The sequence below is a fragment of the Trichomycterus rosablanca genome, chromosome 9 (assembly GCF_030014385.1).
Source record: "Trichomycterus rosablanca isolate fTriRos1 chromosome 9, fTriRos1.hap1, whole genome shotgun sequence".
Taxonomy (NCBI): Eukaryota; Metazoa; Chordata; class Actinopteri; order Siluriformes; family Trichomycteridae; genus Trichomycterus; species Trichomycterus rosablanca.
In genome coordinates, this window is record NC_085996.1 from 19286790 (window position 1) to 19306819 (window position 20030).

Sequence of the window (20030 nt, forward strand, 5' to 3'; positions counted from 1 at the left end):
TATAATATATTGTGGTGTAGAGTATGTGAAGTGTAATATAGTGCAGTTTAGTATAATATATTGTGGTGTAGAGTATGTGAAGTGTAATATAGTGCAGTTTAGTATAATATATTGTGATGTAGAGTATGTGAAGTGTAGTGTAATATACTGTAGTGTAGAGTATGTGCAGTGAAGATGGTGTGATCAGGGGTTGGGTTTGTTAGCACTAGGAAGAGCTAGTTTCCCCCCTGTGCTGAACCTCCTCTTGTTCCTGTAATAATGTTGGACCTGTTATGCCCGGGAGATATGCCAGTTTTTTTAGGATTGCGCACTTGTCTTATTATCTTCGGGTGAGTACACTATTTATATTTATATAATATCTCGGTTCAAAATTATTATTAAGAGGTTTAACACTATGATGCGAAGGACTTTGGCATGCTGCGTTTTTAAGTTTACCGTGGGTTTTGACGGAATCCATCCTGTGGTGTAATTACGCTCATACTCAGATATACTCAGCTTACTCACGTTATACCTTCTGTTTGTGTCTATTTAATTACGATTATGAGTTTAGTCCGAGTATAACCGCTGCGTGAGACATGGATAGACCACTCCTTCTCATGTACAGTAATATCAGTGTTCTGTAAAGTTGTTTTATCACAGAGTTTTAACAATGTGTTTTTAAAGGACTGTATTTTCAGGTCATATTTTTGTTGAATGTATTTGGACATGCTATCAAAATATTCTAATGCTACAAAGTTGGCACATTTCCACTTATTTCTGAAGATACTGGCTTTTTATACTAAACCATCAATAGTGCCAATAATGTTGACTACAGCTGTATCTTATTTCTACACATGCAGGGCAACACATGATGACATACAGTGAATATAACAACACACCCCTGTTAAAATGCCACTTTTTTTTTTTTTTTTCACCTTTAATGTAACCTATAATCTGTGCAATGAAATTGAAAACTGAGGAAAAAATTAAAAAGCTAAAATAATGTGGTTGTGTAGGTGTGCACATCCTATTATAATTGAGAAAGTGGCTGTGTTCAGAATGAACCCATCAAATTCAAAGTCATGTAAAATAGCAGTACACACCTACTACTACATTAAAGTTCAGCTGTTTTAGCAGGAATTTAGGATTTGAATGTTTTATTTAAAACAAAACTCACAGTAAACTACAGGAAGGTCACAGTATTTCACGAAATGCCTTCTGTTTAGTTAATTATAAAAGCATTTTATTTTATGACAGTACATAATCATAGTCACAGTAAACTACTAATAGGTCATAATGTTTTGGGAACATGCCTTCAGTACTGCTAATTATTTTTATAACCCAATTAGTGTATAAACTACAGTAAACATTAAACATTTTCAGGTGGCCCAAATGGCATCCCCCTAATAATTAGAAGAGCCTATATTAGAGGGATGCAAGACTGAAGAGATTGAAATTTAGACTTGCAGTTGTTGCTTGAAAAACCAAACACAACTCATCTGTTTTAAAAATATTTCCGTTTGGTTATTTTTTTTGCATTTTTTAAAACTGGAATAATTTATATACCCAATTGAACAGTAATTAAAGCAATAAGGGACCTCTCAGGACATAATTATAGCTGAACATATTACTAGGGATAGTAATTTTACAATATTTGTAACCAGTAAACAAGGCTTATTTTAAAAAAAAATCTCAACATCAGATGTGCCAGTTATGCAGTATAGTAACACAACATAAACATCATAACCAGAGCCAGTTCGACATTTTTACTATCAACTTTAAAACCAAAAATACAAGGTAATCGAGTAACAAGTATAAGTGGTGTCTTAAGGCTAATGCTAACAACATTATTTAGAATAACCTGGTCTGCAATGTTCTTCCTTGGACAGAAGACAAAATATTGTCTTTGTTAATAAATAAAGTTACACCTAATATTCACATGTGCAGTATTTCATTCATTTCATTTCACTTTTATTGTCATGTCACATTAACACAGGTTTGAAAGGTGAGTGAAAATCCTGGGTGCATAGTCCCTCACAGTTGTAACACACATTAAATACAAAACACACATTTGCTTATGTAAGTCTTACATAAAACTAGCACCATCCGTTCATTACATACATGTAAAGTTATGAATGTACAGATATACAGCATTAAAGTATAATCTACTGTGAGTCCGTTAATGTGAATGTTTCAGGTACTATTCTGGCATATAACATTTCAATTTAGAATTATAATAATTTCATAATGTCCAGATGTGCAGGTATTGTACTGAGTTATGTGTATCAGGTCAAGTCAAATCAAATTTATTTATATAGCACTTTTTTACCATGAACATTGTCACAAATCAGCTTTACAGAATCCAGGACCAACAAACCAAAAACCCCTATTGAGCAAGCCGAGGGCGACAGTGGCAAGGAAAAACTCTCTTAAAATTACAGGAAGAAACCTTGAGAGGAACCAGACTCAGTATTTACCAGATCAAATATAGTCTGTAACTCCAAACTAATTCATAAAGGTGCCAGTACATCCTGATTCAAACAAGAATTTTCTTGTCAGCTAGTGGCTATGTAAAGTAAAATAATAAAATATTTGTATATACATAATTAGGAGTAAGAATGGAATTTGTTTAGTTTTGAGCCTTAAAAATAAAAGAATAAAAAGTCAGGATTGTGTGTCCCTGAACATTTTATGATATGGCCCAGTTTCTCTAGTGCTTTGTAAGTGTTTTTACAGATGGACATGCTTTGGATCAGACTTACCATTTTTTCCCCATATTTTTTGTGTCTGCATTACTGAGCTTCAGGATGTAGTTATTATTTTTGAAGTGAGGAGTTTCTATGAGGTACAGTGCTATGCTCACACATTTTGTAGAGCAAGAGTAAAAAATACACTATATGCATTACTCAGGCCAACTGGTTTTAATTTTAGTCATATACCAGTTTCATTAAGTAATAAATTACTGTGTAATGATGGTCTGAGATTATATATTTCATGCAGTGCACTGCTGTAGCTTGTTTATGCTAGATTTTAGTACCTTCACTATCATAGTACTTAATCTTCTGTAATGAGTATTATTATTCCCTGAACAGAACTGAATGACTCAGTACATTGTCACATCTATACTTGTAACTATTAATCATAATTATGTTAATAAATGTATAATTTGTTTATTATTCAAATATTATTTATTATATTATTATTATTATATATATGATTTGCAAGTTCTTTTTGGCCTTTATTAAATTTAAAACAATACAAATATGTATTGTTTTCATTAATTATTATCTAAATTTGTTAAACTGGGTATACCACTGTGTTACTTTAGTTCAATTACATTCTGTAATTGTATGTGAACTAGGAACACAAATTGCTATAGATGTTAATTTGTTTTTTTTTCTAGCCATTCTAGCTTGATAGAAAACTTCAGCTGTTGAGGTCTTCGTTGTTGTATATTGCGTTTAACAAAGAATCAAGCATTTTCAATTACAGACTGTTCTGGACTGCAGATCGGCCAGTCTAGCACCTGCATTCTGATACATTGACCCCTCTGCATTAATGGTGCCTTTACAGATGTGCAAGTTACCTATATCACTGGCTTTTACACACTCCATACCATGACAGATGCTGGCTTTTAAACTTCATGTAGATTAGCAAGAATGTAGCCTATGTGACAGTATGGAGAATGATTTACTAAGGAACAGTCTCAAAAGTTATGGCACTGCATGTCAAACATGGACAAGTGACAATAGTAAAGAAGAACAGTGGTAGCTTAGGGATAGACAGACGTATGCCATGAGTTCCGTTCTTAAACGCTTCCCCTTTTTTACTATCAACTTTAAACCAAAAATACAAGGTAATCGAGTATCAAGTATAAGTGGTGTCTTAAAGCAATTGCTAACAACATTATTTAGAATAACCTGGTCTGCAATGTTCTTTCTTAAGGTTTGGACCGAGATAAAAAAAAAGATTAAAAAAAAGAAAGGAAGAAAGCCTAAGGATGCCTTTGATTTACGATGTCCTGTCTAATATTTAGTGTAGTGTGCAGTTTTAAATATAAAGCAACATGATGCTTTTTTATGAGATTAGATGCTTAAAAGAAGATGCTTTTTTGCAATAATTATAAAATGTACCCTTTTCTCCCCAGTATAGCAGTTTCCAATTACCCGATTGGTAGAATACCTCTACTGTTTGCGCCACCCCAGCCCTGACTGTGCAGAGTTAAAGACTATCTCACTAGAGTCTCACAGACAGTAGTATTGCATACAGAGAGATTCTATAAGAGACACTTTTATATCCCTCATTCAGGCACATCCACCAGCAGGCAGAGATTACATTTGCAGCAGTGATTTTTCCCACAGACACACCCAGTTGTGTGTTGGATGCCCAGCAGGGTCGATAGCATTTCAAGAGTTTGAGATCTCAGTGGTGGTGTGCTAGTGCAGTGGTCCCCAACCCCCCGTGTCCCCGTCCCTGCCGGTTCGTGAAATTATATCTTATATGAAACCGGTCTGTAGTGCAAAAAAGGTTGGGGACTAGTGCTAGTGCATTAGACTGCATTAGATTGCTGTTGGAACAAACATTTTCTGTTTCAACATAGCTGTGCCTCAAAGTGATGTACATAAAGACATGGTTTGAAAAGGAACCTCACTGAGTTCTGACCTCAACCTGAACAATTTTGGGTTTTTCAGAACTAAGGGATTTAATGAGGCTGGCCTAACTCATTTAAATCAAAACATTCCCAACCCTGCTCAGAATATTTGTTTTCCTGCTTTAACCCATCCAAGCCAAACATAAGGCCAGTTCTAATCTGGGTGGGTGTGTTAAGAGCAAAAAAAAAATAATGAAATGAAACACTAAAAGGCAGAGTCACCATAAAACTATTAAATTATCAGTATTCACTATTCAGAACCACTGAATTATTGTTAATAAGAATTTTATGCAGTCTGCTGAGTCATAGTCTGCTAAATTTAGTCTGAAATAGAGAATGTGTGTACTTGTTCACCAAGAGTGTTATCTTGGTTTTCTTTCTTGCACACTTTCCGACTTCCCCATTTGATCTCACTCTGTTTTCATTTCAGTTAGTTCTGCTTTACAGAGTGATGATACAGTTTTGAAATGGCATTCATTCCTTAACTTATGTTAACCTGATAAGACTTAATTATGGGTCATGTAGAAGCCACAAGTCTGTCTGATTTCAACTTTACAAAAGCTTTTTAAGTATTTTGTAAAATCTATTTAGTACAAAGACCTGAACAGTCAGCTTATGTTTTGATTTTCCTCTTTCATTAGCTTAAATTAACAGGCTAGATTATAAAAGAAGCATTCAAAAATATTGAAAATAAAGGACAAATGTAAATGAAATCAAATAACAGGAGATTCACTTAAGGTATACTCAATATTCATTAATTACACAACATGTTTTATCAAAAAGGGAAACAAGGAATCATTAAAAGTGTTTTTTTTTTTTGTTGGGTTTCATTGTTCTACCCTGAGAAAAGTACAATTCATGTGTCTCATTTAGACTCACTAGGAATTAAATACTTAAGTCCCAAATATTTACAGCCCCAAATCAGAAAAATGAAAATGCAAATAAAATAAAAATGCAGTGTTCCTTACATTTTATTTGCATTACATTTTAAATGCAGACAGTTTGAACCCAATCTATTTCATGTTTTGTCAGCTCAACTTCATATACCTCTATTTCTGCACTTCAGGCCTGCAACACATTCCAAAAAAAGTTGGGATGGGGGCAATTTAGGGCTAGTAATGAGGTTAAAAAACTAAATAATTATGTGATGTGTGATGATTTCAAACAGGTGATGTCAACAGGTGATTGTAATCATGGTTTAGTACAACAGCAGCATCCAGGAAAGGCTGAGTCTTTGATGAGCAAAGATGATCAGAGGATCTCCAGATGAATCTCCATTGAACTGTTTAAAAACAATGTACCTTAAAGAAAGATTGGAAGGGATTTGCATATTTATCCCTCTACAGTGCATAATATCATTTAACGATTCAAGGAATCAGGAGGAATGTCAGTGTGTAAAGGCCAAGGGTGCAAACTTAAGCTGAACACTCGTGATCCTTTGCTCCCTCAGGCGGCACTGCATCAAGAACCGCCACTCAACAATAGCTGATATAACCACATGGGTGAGGGATTACTTTGGCAAACCTTTGTCAAGCACTACAATACAGAGTTACATGCACAAATGCCACTTAAATGCTTTACTGTCCCAACTTTTTTTGGAATGTTCAATTTTTCAAATGAAATTAAATGAAGTTGAGCAGATAAAACATGAAATATCTCAGGTTCATCCTGTCTGCAATCAAATAAAAGTCAAAGTAAATGTAAAAAACTCTGTTCTTTTATTATTTGCATTTTCCATGCTGTCCCAACTTTTTCTGATTTTAGGTTGTAGTATATAGTAGACCAATGATATTGCTACATACTTTGTATCACAAATGACATAACTAGGAAATCACTGGCATGTGCTGTGTAAACAATGTTTGCCTGTCAAAATAAATAAATAGTAATAAATAACCAGGCAGCATGTTGTATTGTCATGTATTGTAAATGTGTGGTTCCTCTCAAGGTTTCTTCCTGTAATTTTAAGGGAGTTTTTCCTTGCCTCTGTCGCCCTCGACTTACTCAACGGGGGTTTTTAGTCCGTCGGTCTTGGATTCTGTAAAGTTGCTTAGAGACAGTGTCCATTGTAAAAGTCCAAATAAAAAAGTTACAAATAAATTGGACTTTTTTGACTTGATTTGACTAAATGTGTAGAAAACAGCCTAGCCATTGGGAAATGCACGTGTTAGTGCACACTCAGTGCCGGTCAAAAGCACGGGTAAAAAGGACATTTCGTGTAAAAACTGTACCTGGTCTGGTATGTGCACCATATCCACTGTTGCAACCCCTAAAATATATGGGAGCAGCTTAAAGAAAAAAATTGTTTAAAGACTTGATGATTTGAAGCTTTCATGTTATGTATGTAAATGGGACACTATAAGCATGTCGATTATCGGGTAACCAGCAACTAATGATGGTTGGATATAAGTTAAAGGAAACTGGCAAAACTGCATCCCTAATTCCTTAAACATGTTGTATTTACTGATGCAGAAATCAAATCCAGAAATGGGTCCCAGTGGGTGCAGAGTGGGTCTACAAGTGTATAGTGTATCAAACAAGTCAGTTGAGGTTTTTGTCAACAAGACTTTAGGCTTTAATAAAAAAAAAAACTGCTTGATAGCAAAAATAACTGTAATGTAGTAAAATGAACATAAATACCACTACCATCAGGTCTATTACGCTAGCCCACCACTGCTGGGTTTGAATCTCAGCAGTGTTGTTGGCCGACCATGCTACACAGACATGACTGACGAAGCACTGTGATGGTTTGGTGCCCCGTTTTGGGTATTTCCGGAGGAATTTGACTTGCCGTGACCCTAAACAGAATAAAGCTGTTCATAAATATGAAATGAAATAAAAACAATCATGGCTAGTTCAGAAATTTAAAAAAAAGTTGGTATCTAGCAGCTAACATGTGGCAGCATCCTGCTATTAGGTGCTTCTCAGCAGCAGAGACAGGAGGACTTGGTAAGAACTTATTGAGGGAATGTAGCCAAATACAGACCTATCCTTGAAGAAAACCTCTGCCAAAGCATGCATGAACTCAGACTGCAGGGACACCCACAGCCCCCATCCGGTACAGTGCAAAATTAATTAAATAAAAGTTTGTGTTAAAAATTAACACATTAGCCTTGACAGCACTGTTTTAAAGCTTAGAATCTAAGCAGGCTCCATTCATTAGGCAGTATGTGCATAAGCAATCAGCTTTGCATAAGCAATCAGCGCGGACCGTGACATCATCTGTGGGCGTGTCACAGTGTAGAGGCTGTGAAACAGCTATTGCGCTGTTCTTTCATATTTTAAGTTCATCTGATTAAATTTAGATTTTTTTCAAAGCAATGAACTGTGTGATATGAGGCGATAAAAGTGCTCTAGACAGTACGAACAACGCTTAACGTGAAAAATAAAGCTTAACGTGACTTATTGTACTAAAACAATGACTGATTAATTTGGTCAGTACAGAGCACTTATAACCCGTCCAGAGCACTTATAACCAGTAATAACGGAGAGAAATTTAGTGTCCCTGTGTGGTACTTTTAGTACTCCACGTTACGCTTTTTTTACGTAAAGCTTTTTCGATTCTTCCGAGAAGCCGATTTTCAAAACCCAGAGCTGCAGAACCACCACACATGAAGTTAATACAGCTAAACACTGATGTATGTGGAGCTTTTGGACTGGATTTAATGGTTATTTCACACAAATGGATGTTCGTGTCGTGGACCTTTGTGATGTTTTATTGCTCAAGCGGAGAGCTGAGCAAATCGGCTATTTGAGCCGAGGGTCGTGGTGAGAGCGAAGCGCAAAACGCTGCTCACGTGATGCACTACAGAAAACAACAACTACGACAAACACGTCTACGTCTTCTTATCACCAATAGTTATTCGATGCTTTTGCATAAAAATGAACATCTGTAACAACAGCACAAATGCTCACACATAATCTACACACTCCGCATTATTCCACATCACTACTCTTTACTTTCTTTAAGTAACGCCCACCGTTGATGACGCGTGCTTGGTTCCCAAAAAACTGGTGGAAATGCGGGTTGTAAGACTGACCGCCTGTGAGTGCTTTGGGACGGGGGTAATTGTGGTTTCATGTAATTATATAAATTCTGATGGAGCGGCGGCAATAATTAAGCAGCGGCGGGCCTCCACCACAAAGTACATGTAGCGGAAACACTGCAGCTAAAACAACACTGGTGTGGCATCTGGGCAAGTTACTAAGTGTCCTTGATGGGCCCAGACTTAAAATTCATCAAACATTCGAGGAGAGACCTGAAGATGGCAGTTCACATACAGTGAATATAAAAAGTCTACATACACCTGTTAATTTCAGAACCTATTTCTTTTTATTTATGCATTTTCTCCCATTCTTCTCCCAATTTAGCGTAGTCAATTTGTCTTCTGCTGCTGGGGGATCCCTGATTGCAGTCGAGGTGGATATACTGCTGCTCACGTCCTCCAACCCGCGTGCAGCCCTTAGTGGAACCCTTTTTCACCCACGCACTTTGCACAGGAGCCTCTCTATCTGCCGGTCTGGGTCCTTACACAGTGTTTAAAGACCCCACCTGCATAGTCCGGTCATCCCACCCTAGCAGAACCGTGTCTGCTGCAGGCACTACCAGTTATGCCCGCCAGATAGCGCCCAGCCGACCGGTGGCAACGCCAAGTTTCAAACCGAGGAGTTCAGAATCTCGGTGCTGGTGTGCTAGCAGAATATCCTGCTGCGCCACCTGGGTGCCTGAACCTATTTCATCTTTAATGTGACATATAATCTGTGCAATTTAATTAATAAAAATAAATAAAAATAAAATGGACACACTTAAACAAATATAGGCACATCTTGACTTCTTTCTTGGCAATCTTTCCTACTGTTTCTTGAAAAAAGGCATGTCCAGTTTTTGGAAATTCCACTGTTGGCCCATATTTTATTCACTTATTGATAACCACCTTCACTGTATTCATGGTATATATAATGACTTTAACAACTAGATCACTTTAATACTTTAAAGCTCTTTGTGGACCATGGATTTTGCTGTACGATGCAACTAAGTAAATGTAAGGAAAACCCTACAAGAAGAGCTGAACTTTATATGATTGCAGTTTAAGTTTCAGTTTCACATTTAAGGTGGGAATATGTTCTGGTCAGATTTTTTTACACACAAAAACTTGACACTTTAACAGGGATGTGTAGACTTTTTATATCCACTGTACACTTCCATCCAGTCTTTTAGAGCTGCCATGAAATTCCTCGCTCGTTGTTTTAGTACAATCACGTTAAGTTTTGTGCACCGTCACACAGAAAATAACGGCACAGCAGCGCAAAAGCTATTTTGTCGCTTCTCATGTAAATGCGCCTTTACTGAACTTGAGCTATGGAATACGGTATTCAACAATCAAGCCTCTCCACGATTAAGAAGCAGAAGGAAGTGTAAGTGCAGGTTTAATTGTATTTTTTATTTGTTTTTAACTGTTTTTTTTATATTATATTTGTATTATTTTCAGTGTATAAGTGTCAAAACCCCATTATTTTACATTAGCCTAAAATGTATGCTGTTCCACGGGGCCATGGAATGCATTAACAGTTTTCCCATACATCCTTATGGGAAAAAATACTTAATGCCTTTTAAACTCAACGTCACTCCCAGAACCAACTGATGTCGAGTTTCGAGGTACCACTGTATTGGCCAACAGTTGGGTTGTGGGTGGCCATTTGTGGGACACAGGTTAATAAAGTGTAATAATCTCTAAATCTCCCTGGTTGAGTTGCCCTTAACTCTTTTTTGTTTCCTCTCATATATTCTTTTTGGTTTTTTGTGTTTTCTATCACAATTTATAATATATTCTTTGGTTATTATTGTCTTTTCTTCTGTTACATGTTAAGGAATAACTTATTTTTGTGTCCACTTTTCCTATTAATAGATGAGTGGAGCTTCTTCCACAGGATTCCTACATTACTGACACAGTCTTTCAAGTGGACAGGGGATCATCAGCAGTACTGATCACCCTAAAACACCACTATGTCTGCCCTTGATCCATATAATTACGTAATTGTAAGTTTAATAAAACTTTTTCTTTTTTCTTCTTTAAAAAAAACTAATTCACAGAGAAAATCACACACTTAAAATGAAAGAATTAGGGTCGCTCAGGTGGCGCAGCAGTAAAATACGCTAGCACACCAGAGCTGGGATTTTGAATACATCGTATTGAATATCAGCTCTGCCATCCAGCTGGGCTGGGCGGCCACATAACGATTGGCTGTTGTTAAGGGATGGGAAAGCCGGACCAGGGTTCCTCATTACTGGTGCAATTACGACCTCTGCTGGCTGATTGATGGCGCCTGTGCAGAGTTGGGGAGTAATGCTGATCAGGGTTTGGCTCTTCATGCACAAAGCTGATTCGCATATGAACTCGCCTTATGCAAGTGAAAAGAGGCAGTCAGTACTGCTCATGTGTCGAAGGAGGCGTGTGTCATTTGCGAAGCTCTTCAGTCAGCAGTGGAAGGTTGTATCGGTAAAGGTGAAGCATAACGTGACCAGGGTAATTGGATGCGATTAGATTAGGGAAGAAAATTGGGGGGGTGGACAGAGAAAAAAAAAGAATTAGGTTGAAATTATTTCGAGAATAAATTCAAAATGTGATAGCCAAATGGTGTGCTACGATGGTTGCTGTAGGCTTGCCAGTTTAGAGAAGCATGGATAAATGGAAGCAGCGTAGCTAAGACGGCCACTACCTGCAGGTTATGCTACAACAAAAGAGACAATTTTCTCAACGTTCGTGTGGTTCATTCATCTAATAAATGCAGTTTCTTGTTCTAATTCTAATAACAAACTGCTAATGTGCCAGGAGATTAAGTATGTCTTTAATTGTAAAACATATACAGAATTATACCTAATCCTCAGCATCCGTATTTTAAGATGAAAAGGTTGCGATGGACCTAAAGTTTTAATATTATTCTCAAAATCATTTTGAATTTCTTTTCAAATTCAAAACTTATACGACTGCATTCTTGAAACCGATACCTAAAAAAAATTTTTTTACATTGACCCTAATACGTTTTTATAAACTTTAGTAATTCTTGTACATATACTGTACATTCCTATAAATCAGCATACCCAGTCTGGCCATAACATCCATGCCCAAAGCCCCTTAAAGCATTTTTAAAGCATTCTTAAAGCTGTTTTGATGTAAATATTAATTAAGGTTCTATACAGAGATGCTTGTTCACTGTTCGCAGTGTATTTATTTATTCATACTTAAAAGTCCCACAAAAAATAAAATTTAACCAGGGGTGTATTAACTTGGATACACACCAGCAAATTACATTAATGCATTTCTAATCTAACGGCATTCTGCATACATTTTTTATTACAAATTTCACTCCTCAAAGCTTTCTAACACCTAGACCATAGAAGGTTAAGGAGTGCTGAGTGATATGGACTTTTCTTTAACAGTCACCTGACCTAAAACTTATTGAGCATTTTTGGGGACACTTGTAGACAGAAAAAGCCAATCGCTTATTGAAGTTTTGAAAAATCATACTAGGATAACATGGATCATTGGATTTAACATTGATTTCATAGAGCAAGACATTGTCAAATAGCAAGACATTTAGAATTGAATATTTTTTTAAAGATATCACTTATGTCTGTGTTTACTCTTATTGTTACATGATTTGTAAAACATAAATTTTGAAAAGTGCCCCCCACAGTATGTTCTATTTGTCATTCCTTGTGTTTCTCTCTCTTTCTCTATGTGTGTGTGTATTTCTGCTTTTAAGGTAGAGCAACAGTACTCCAACAAATTAAAAGTGAAAGTTATACAAGCCGAAAATGTTACTAAAGGTGCTCTGGGTGACTTATGTGAGTGAAAAAGCACTTTTGTGGTTTAAATTCTTTTTTATTACATGCTTAAGATCTAACAAATATGTATACAGTATACTTATGTAGAGATGTCACAGTAATCCTACATCTCTAAGACTAATTGTATATGTACTGCTAAAAAAAATTGCTTACGTCACACATCGGATCTCGATAAACAAAAGATTAAAGCTTTACTGAAAGAAATTCCTTGAGAACAAAATGACAAAAGAAATCAAAATCATTAACCTATTAAGGCCTGGATTCAAATTCACACCAAAATAAATGACTGAAATCACAGGCTGATCCAATTTGTGTGACATTTTTTACTGCAACTCATAATGTGACTCAGTAGTGTGTATGTCCTCCATGTGCCTGTATGCACTCCTCCCAGACCTGGATCAGGGCATCAGTGAGCTCCTGGACAGTCTGTGGTTCTACTTGGTGGCATCTGATGCACTGATACATAATGCCCCAGTGGTTCTCAGCTGGATTGAGGTCTGGGGAACATTATGGCCACACAAATGGCATCAGTGCCTTCGTCATATGGGAATTGCCTACACACTCTGGCTTATCCTGTAGCAGGAGGAACCCAGGGCCCACTGCACCAGCGTGAGGTCTGACAATGGCTCAGTAGATTTCACCCCAGTACCTTACAGCAGTCAGGGTACCGGTGGCTATCACTTGGAGGTTTGTGTGACCCTCCCAGGATAAGCCTTCAGAAACCCTCACTGACCCACTATCACACAGGTCATGCTGGATGATGTTGCAGGCAGCATAACATCTTCCACATCTGTCACATATGCTCAGTGTGAACCTGCTCTCAACTCTGATTAGAATGGATAAGGAGAGATTAATTGTCTGTGGCCATCACCTGCAAAAACATTCCTTTTCTGTTAATTGTCTTGCTGTTGCCTCTCCAGTGCATCATTTGTCACTTTCATTTGCACCAAATCAGGTGAAATTAAAACACAATCATTTATGCTTCTTAAATAGACAGGTATTCCTGAAGTGTATGTAAATTGGTGGATTACTGTGATGATTAATATTTCCTTTTTACCAAGAAAGTGCTGCTACTGGAGCTGCTGCAGGTTGCTGCTAACTAGCAAACCTTTTAATAATAAGGGGCAAAGATTACATGTGCAGATGTGGGCGTTCCATCCTCCGGAAATTTTGTTATGACTGTGTACAGTTATTACGCAGTGTGTTGCACCAACATCTGTGACCGTCAATTTATGTGACCCCAATGGGACATTTTTGTGATTTCTATTTTTTCATAAGCATATTATGCATATTATATGTGGTCACATATATCAGGTTACGTGGCTGCCTTGTATTATTATTTTTCATGAGGACTATATCGGAAAGAGGCCGACCAGTGAGGTTAAAACAGCCAAAACAGCACTGAACCGCCGAACCGTTTGGGATTTTGCCACCAGCACAGGCACCATGCTGGTGGAAAAGTGCTATAAGTGTTTCCTTAATTTTGAGCAGTGTATATTATATACACCGAAGAGGCATAACATTATGACCACCTTCCTAATATTGTGTTGGTCCCCCTTTTGCTGCCAAAACAGCTCTGCAACTGCGATGCACTATGTATTCTGACACCTTTCTATCAGAACTTCTTTAGCAATTTGAGCTACAGTAGCTCGTCTGTTGGATCGGACCACACGGACCAGCCTGCGCTCCCCTCGTGCATCAGTGAGCCTTGGCCCATGATCCTGTCGCCTGTTTACCACTGTTTTTTCCTTGGACCACTTTTGATAGATACTGACCACTGCAGACAGGGAACACCCCACATGAGCTGGAGTTTTGGAAATGCTCCGACCCAGTTGTCCCAGCCATCACAATTTGGCCCTTGTCAAACTCACCCAAATCCTTATGCTTGCCCATTTTTCCTGCTTCTAACACATCAACTTTGAGGATAAAATGTTTACTTGCTGCCTAATATAGCCCACCCACTAACAGGTGCCGTGATGAAGAGATAATCAGTGTTATTCACTTCACCTGTCAGTGGTCATAATGTTATGTCTAGTCGGTGTATGATACTTTGTTCAAAATCTGACAACTAATATAAAATAATACTACTAATATAAAATAATACTATGTGTAAATATAAAATAAATAACCAGTAGATGTATTCTGTTTAAAAGCAAGTGTAAAAACAGATACAATGAGCATAGGTGTATATAAATAAAACAATTTGATACTGTCTGTGGTTTTCATGATTACAATAACTCACAACCTTGGCAAATGTCTACATGTGATGCATACATTTAATTGCACTGCAGTGCTAATACTGTATTACCAAAATGACAGAATATGTCAAGTCTTTCTTGTTTTTTTTGTCACACTGTATTTACACTTCTTCGGGATTACAGTGGACACCCCAGATCCCTACGTAGAGCTTTTCATTCCCACTGCTCCTGAGAGCAGGAAAAGAACCAAACATTTTGATAATGATATCAACCCTGTGTGGAATGAGAGCTTTGAGTTCATATTGGACCCAAATCAGGACAACATTCTGGAGGTAACATTTTACTGATTTAATGAAGGCATTACATGTCTTCCTAACTAACCATTTATTGTAGTAGCACATTAAAAAAGCAGTTACAATAATACAGACTAAAATGTGTTGTGTAGATAACGTTAATGGATGCTAATTATGTGATGGATGAGACTCTGGGTACAGCATCATATCATATTTCAAACCTCAAAATGGGACAAACCAATCTGGTTCCATTTCTCATTGGAAAAGTAAGTTTTTTTACTATATGCTTCTTTTTTTCTTTCTTTCTTTCTTCTTTCATTATTTTCTTCACTCATCTTATTGTTTACCTTTGTTTTATCTTAACAGACAACCAAAGTGTTCTTAGAGATGAGTCTGGAAGTTTGGTACGTATTCAATCAAATGTGTCTGTGTCTGTTTTTTTTTCACTCTGCAGCTTACATACACTGATCAGCCATAACATTAAAACCACCTCCTTGTTTCTACACTCACTGTCCATTTTATCAGCTCCACTTACCATATAGGAGCACTTTGTAGTTCTACAATTACTGACTGTTGTCCATCTGCTTTCACCCTGTTCTTCAATGGTCAGGACCCCCACAGGGCCACTACAGAGCAGGTATTATTTAGGTGGTGGATGATTCTCAGCACTGCAGTGACAATGACATGGTGGTGGTGTGTTATTTTGTGGTGTGCTGGTATGAGTAGATCAGACAGCAATGCTGCTGGAGTTTTAAATACCATGTCCACTCACTGTCCCTTCTATTAGACACTCCTACCTAGTTGGTCCACCTTGCATATGTAAAGTCAGAGACGATCACTCATCTATTGCTGCTGTTTGAGTTGGTCATCTTCTAGACCTTCATCATTGGTGACAGGACGCTGCCCACGGGGCGCTGCTGGCTGGATATTTTTGGTTGGTGGGCTATTCTCAGTCCAGCAGTGACAGTGAGGTGTTAAAAAAAAAACTCCATCAGCGCTGCTGTGTTTTATCCACTCATACCAGCACAACACACACTAACACACCACCACCATGTCATTGTCACTACAGTTTTGAGAATCATCCACCACCTAAATAATACCTGCTCTGTAGTGGTCTTGACCATTAAAGAACAGCATGAAAGGGGGCTAACAAAGCATGCAGAGAAACAGATGGACTGCAGTCAGTAATTGTAGAACTACAAAGTGCTGGTAAGTGGAGCTGATAAAATGGACAGTGAGTGTAGAAACAAGGAGGTGGTTTTAATGTTATGGCTGATCAATGTAGTACAAAGAGGGTGTTATGTTATTCTTTCATAGTCAGTAATTAGGCAGGAGGGAACACCTTACACCTCCACCAGACATTACTGTGTTGTAGTAATATGTTTGGAATGTTCGAACGTTGGGCTAGTAGTAACTGACATCACTATGACCTCTGACAGATTACGTAGATGGGGCATGTACACTCCCCTTCTGACGGGATTCCCTTCTGTCAAAGCACTTTAATCTAATCAGTATGCTCAACAGACTTACTGTTTACTTTAAATGTTGGACTTGTATTCATAACTAGTGTCTTAAACAGACATGTGTAAACATTAGATAAACATGAAAAGTTATTTCAATCCAAACTTTTCTGGGTGGCCTATTTATAAAACTGTAATGACCTGTGTGTATACCATGCCTCCGAGGTTATCAGGTTTTACATCAGAGTCTGCTAAGTTGCTACATGTAGCCCCTAAACTAAGCCTTTGATTTTAGGCCCAGAAAACACTGAGAGATAAAGCAGATTCCAATTTAGTGTAGTGACAGCACCAAAAAGGTGAAGCAGTTTTTTTTGTCAGATTTAATGTAACTGAAATCAAGTCTGGCTGTTTTTAGTTACCTAAATTGGTTCACTAAGTAAATAGAATAAACTGGTTTAGTAACCTGCTGTTTAAAATGTCATGTATTATTATTAATAGCAATAGTATTAAAAATAGTACTGCAAGAATGTAACCATCTGATACTCAGTGGCGCAAATGACATAACATTGTGAATAACACAAATGATGTAATATACCCACATCCTACGTGTGACTGATAAACAGCAGGTTACTAATTACAGAGGACGATTTGGGTTTGTAATCGTTTTTTATTGCTCATGTTTCTCCTCTTTTTGTGGATTTTATTTTATTTATTTATATTTATAATTGTAATTTTTACACATTAATCTACACTTAATTTCTCATAATGAGGAAGTGAAAATCATGTTTGTAACATTTACATTTACATTTTCAGCATTTAGCAGACGCCTTTATCCAAAGCGACTTACATTACAGTTACAGTATACAGTCTGAGCAACTGAGGGTTAAGGGCCTTGCTCAAGGGCCCAACAGCAGCAACCTAGCAGTGGTGGGGCTTGAACCAGCAACCTTTACTAGTCCTGTGCCTTAACCACTAGGCTACGGCTTGCCTTGTAACGTTTTTAAAACAATAATTACAAATAAAAACCATTCAGGTACTCCAAATTGTCGCCAGGTTCATCTAGTTTACTGCATCTTGAGCTCAGTTAGATTAGAAAACCACACAGCAGGTTCTATAGGGACCTACAATTTACACTGCATTGGGACAATAAAAACAAGCCATGAAGTCTAAGGAACTGTCTGTGCATTTCTATAACCAAACTGTGGTCTTGAATCAAAGGAAGCATGTATAACAATATCTCAGGCTTTGAGTGTTCCCATGACCACTATCACAACCATGAACCTTTCTAGAGTTGGCCATCCAGCAAAATTGGAAATCTTTGGTCAGGGAGATAAGAATAAATCCATTGGTCACTCTAAAAGAGTTCCAGAAGTCCTGTACAGAGATGGGAGAACATTTTTGACAGAGCGTGATCTCTGCAGCACTCTATAAATCATCCCTTTTTGGAAGAATGGTAAGGCAGAAGCCACTGTTAAGTAAAATGCTTATAGTAACCTATTTAGAGTTTAAAGAACATGACTAGTTACTGAATCCACTGAATGTGGACACCTAACCACTAGCCTGTTGCCATTTCATTCCAAAATTATGTCCTTGCACTGGTGTAGCCTTTATTCTTTTAAGAATGTTTACCATAAAAGTGTGTCTGTGGAAATTTGTGCCCTATTAGTTAAAAAAGGATCTGTAAGGTTGGGCACCATTGTTGGACAAAAAGTAAGTTGTACATTGTAATTAAGACATTTTGTCCAGAATGTCAACATTCCGCTGACCATATAATGTATGCTAACTAAAATAACCCTTTTTTTTTACATGTGTACTGTGTCACTGCAACTGTTTTCAGTTCTACAACGGACCTGCGCTTTAGCATTACTCTATGTGATAAGGAGAAGCTCTACAGGCAGCAGCGGCGAGATAGGGTTATGCTGGGCATTAAAAAGCTGCTGCACATGGAAAAGCCTCGCTTCCTGCCCTCTGCGCCACAGGAGGTAAGTAGCACTGTGTCCACTTTGTCCATTTTTACCAGCAGCACACAGGCTTTGTTGCAATAACCTGCAGAGTAGGGCTAGTATGCAAATGTTTTATTTTTCCACAACAAGTGTACAATTGTAAAGTTCTTTGCATTACTGTATAGCATTGCCTACCTTAAAAGCTCACTTTAAAGGTTAGACATCTTGAACATTTTGTCTAACCGATTGCTAGTGTAACCGAGCGTCTTTAGAGTTTGCTGCATTTAAAAAGAAAGAAATAAACTGTACACAAACTATCCTAGCACAGAGATGATCAGGTGTGTAGAGAAGCACACTTGTCCTATACAGGTCCTTCTCAAAAAATTAGCATATTGTGATAAAGTTCATTATTTTCCATAATGTAATGATAAAAATTAAACTTTCATATATTTTAGATTCATTGCACACCAACTGAAATATTTCAGGTCTTTTATTGTTTTAATACTGATGATTTTGGCATACAGCTCATGAAAACCCAAAATCTCAAAAAATTAGCATATTTCATCCGACCAATAAAAGAAAAGTGTTTTTAATACCAAAAAAGTCAACCTTCAAATAATTATGTTCAGTTATGCACTCAATACTTGGTCGGGAATCCTTTTGCAGAAATGACTGCTTCAATGCGGCGTGGCATGGAGGCAATCAGCCTGTGGCACTGCTGAGGTGTTATGGAGGCCCAGGATGCTTCGATAGCGGCCTTAAGCTCATCCAGAGTGTTGGGTCTTGTGTCTCTCAACTTTCTCTTCACAATATCCCACAGATTCTCTATGGGGTTCAGGTCAGGAGAGTTGGCAGGCCAATTGAGCACAGTAATACCATGGTCAGTAAACCATTCACCAGTGGTTTTGGCACTGTGAGCAGGTGCCAGGTCGTGCTGAAAAATGAAATCTTCATCTCCATAAAGCTTTTCAGCAGATGGAAGCATGAAGTGCTCCAAAATCTCCTGATAGCTAGCTGCATTGACCCTGCCCTTGATAAAACACAGTGGACCAACACCAGCAGCTGACATGGCACCCCAGACCATCACTGACTGTGGGTACTTGACACTGGACTTCAGGCATTTTGGCATTTCCTTCTCCCCAGTCTTCCTCCAGACTCTGGCACCTTGATTTCCGAATGACATGCAAAATTTGCTTTCATCCGAAAACAGTACTTTGGACCACTGAGCAACAGTCCAGTGCTGCTTCTCTGTAGCCCAGGTCAGGCGCTTCTGCCGCTGTTTCTGGTTCAAAAGTGGCTTGACCTGGGGAATGTGGCACCTGTAGCCCATTTCCTGCACACGCCTGTGCACGGTGGCTCTGGATGTTTCTACTCCAGACTCAGTCCACTGCTTCCGCAGGTCCCCCAAGGTCTGGAATCGGCCCTTCTCCACAATCTTCCTCAGGGTCCGGTCACCTCTTCTCGTTGTGCAGCGTTTTCTGCCACACTTTTTCCTTCCCACAGACTTCCCACTGAGGTGCCTTGATACAGCACTCTGGGAACAGCCTATTCGTTCAGAAATTTCTTTCTGTGTCTTACCCTCTTGCTTGAGGGTGTCAATGATGGCCTTCTGGACAGCAGTCAGGTCGGCAGTCTTACCCATGATTGCAGTTTTGAGTAATGA

General features: G+C 38.0%; 1 protein-coding gene across 1 annotated transcript in view; it reads left to right on the forward strand.

The window, feature by feature from the left end:
* Nucleotides 1–259: 259 nt before the first annotated feature.
* Nucleotides 260–20030, forward strand: part of pla2g4ab (phospholipase A2, group IVAb (cytosolic, calcium-dependent)) — a 66389-nt gene continuing 46618 nt past the window's right edge. The window contains exons 1-7 of the mRNA XM_063002035.1: nucleotides 260–329; nucleotides 10534–10664; nucleotides 12392–12473; nucleotides 14855–15003; nucleotides 15117–15230; nucleotides 15331–15368; nucleotides 18262–18406. Of these exons, the coding sequence (XP_062858105.1) occupies nucleotides 10632–10664; nucleotides 12392–12473; nucleotides 14855–15003; nucleotides 15117–15230; nucleotides 15331–15368; nucleotides 18262–18406 (561 nt within the window). The 5' untranslated portion in view covers nucleotides 260–329; nucleotides 10534–10631. The remainder of the gene's footprint in view (nucleotides 330–10533; nucleotides 10665–12391; nucleotides 12474–14854; nucleotides 15004–15116; nucleotides 15231–15330; nucleotides 15369–18261; nucleotides 18407–20030) is intronic.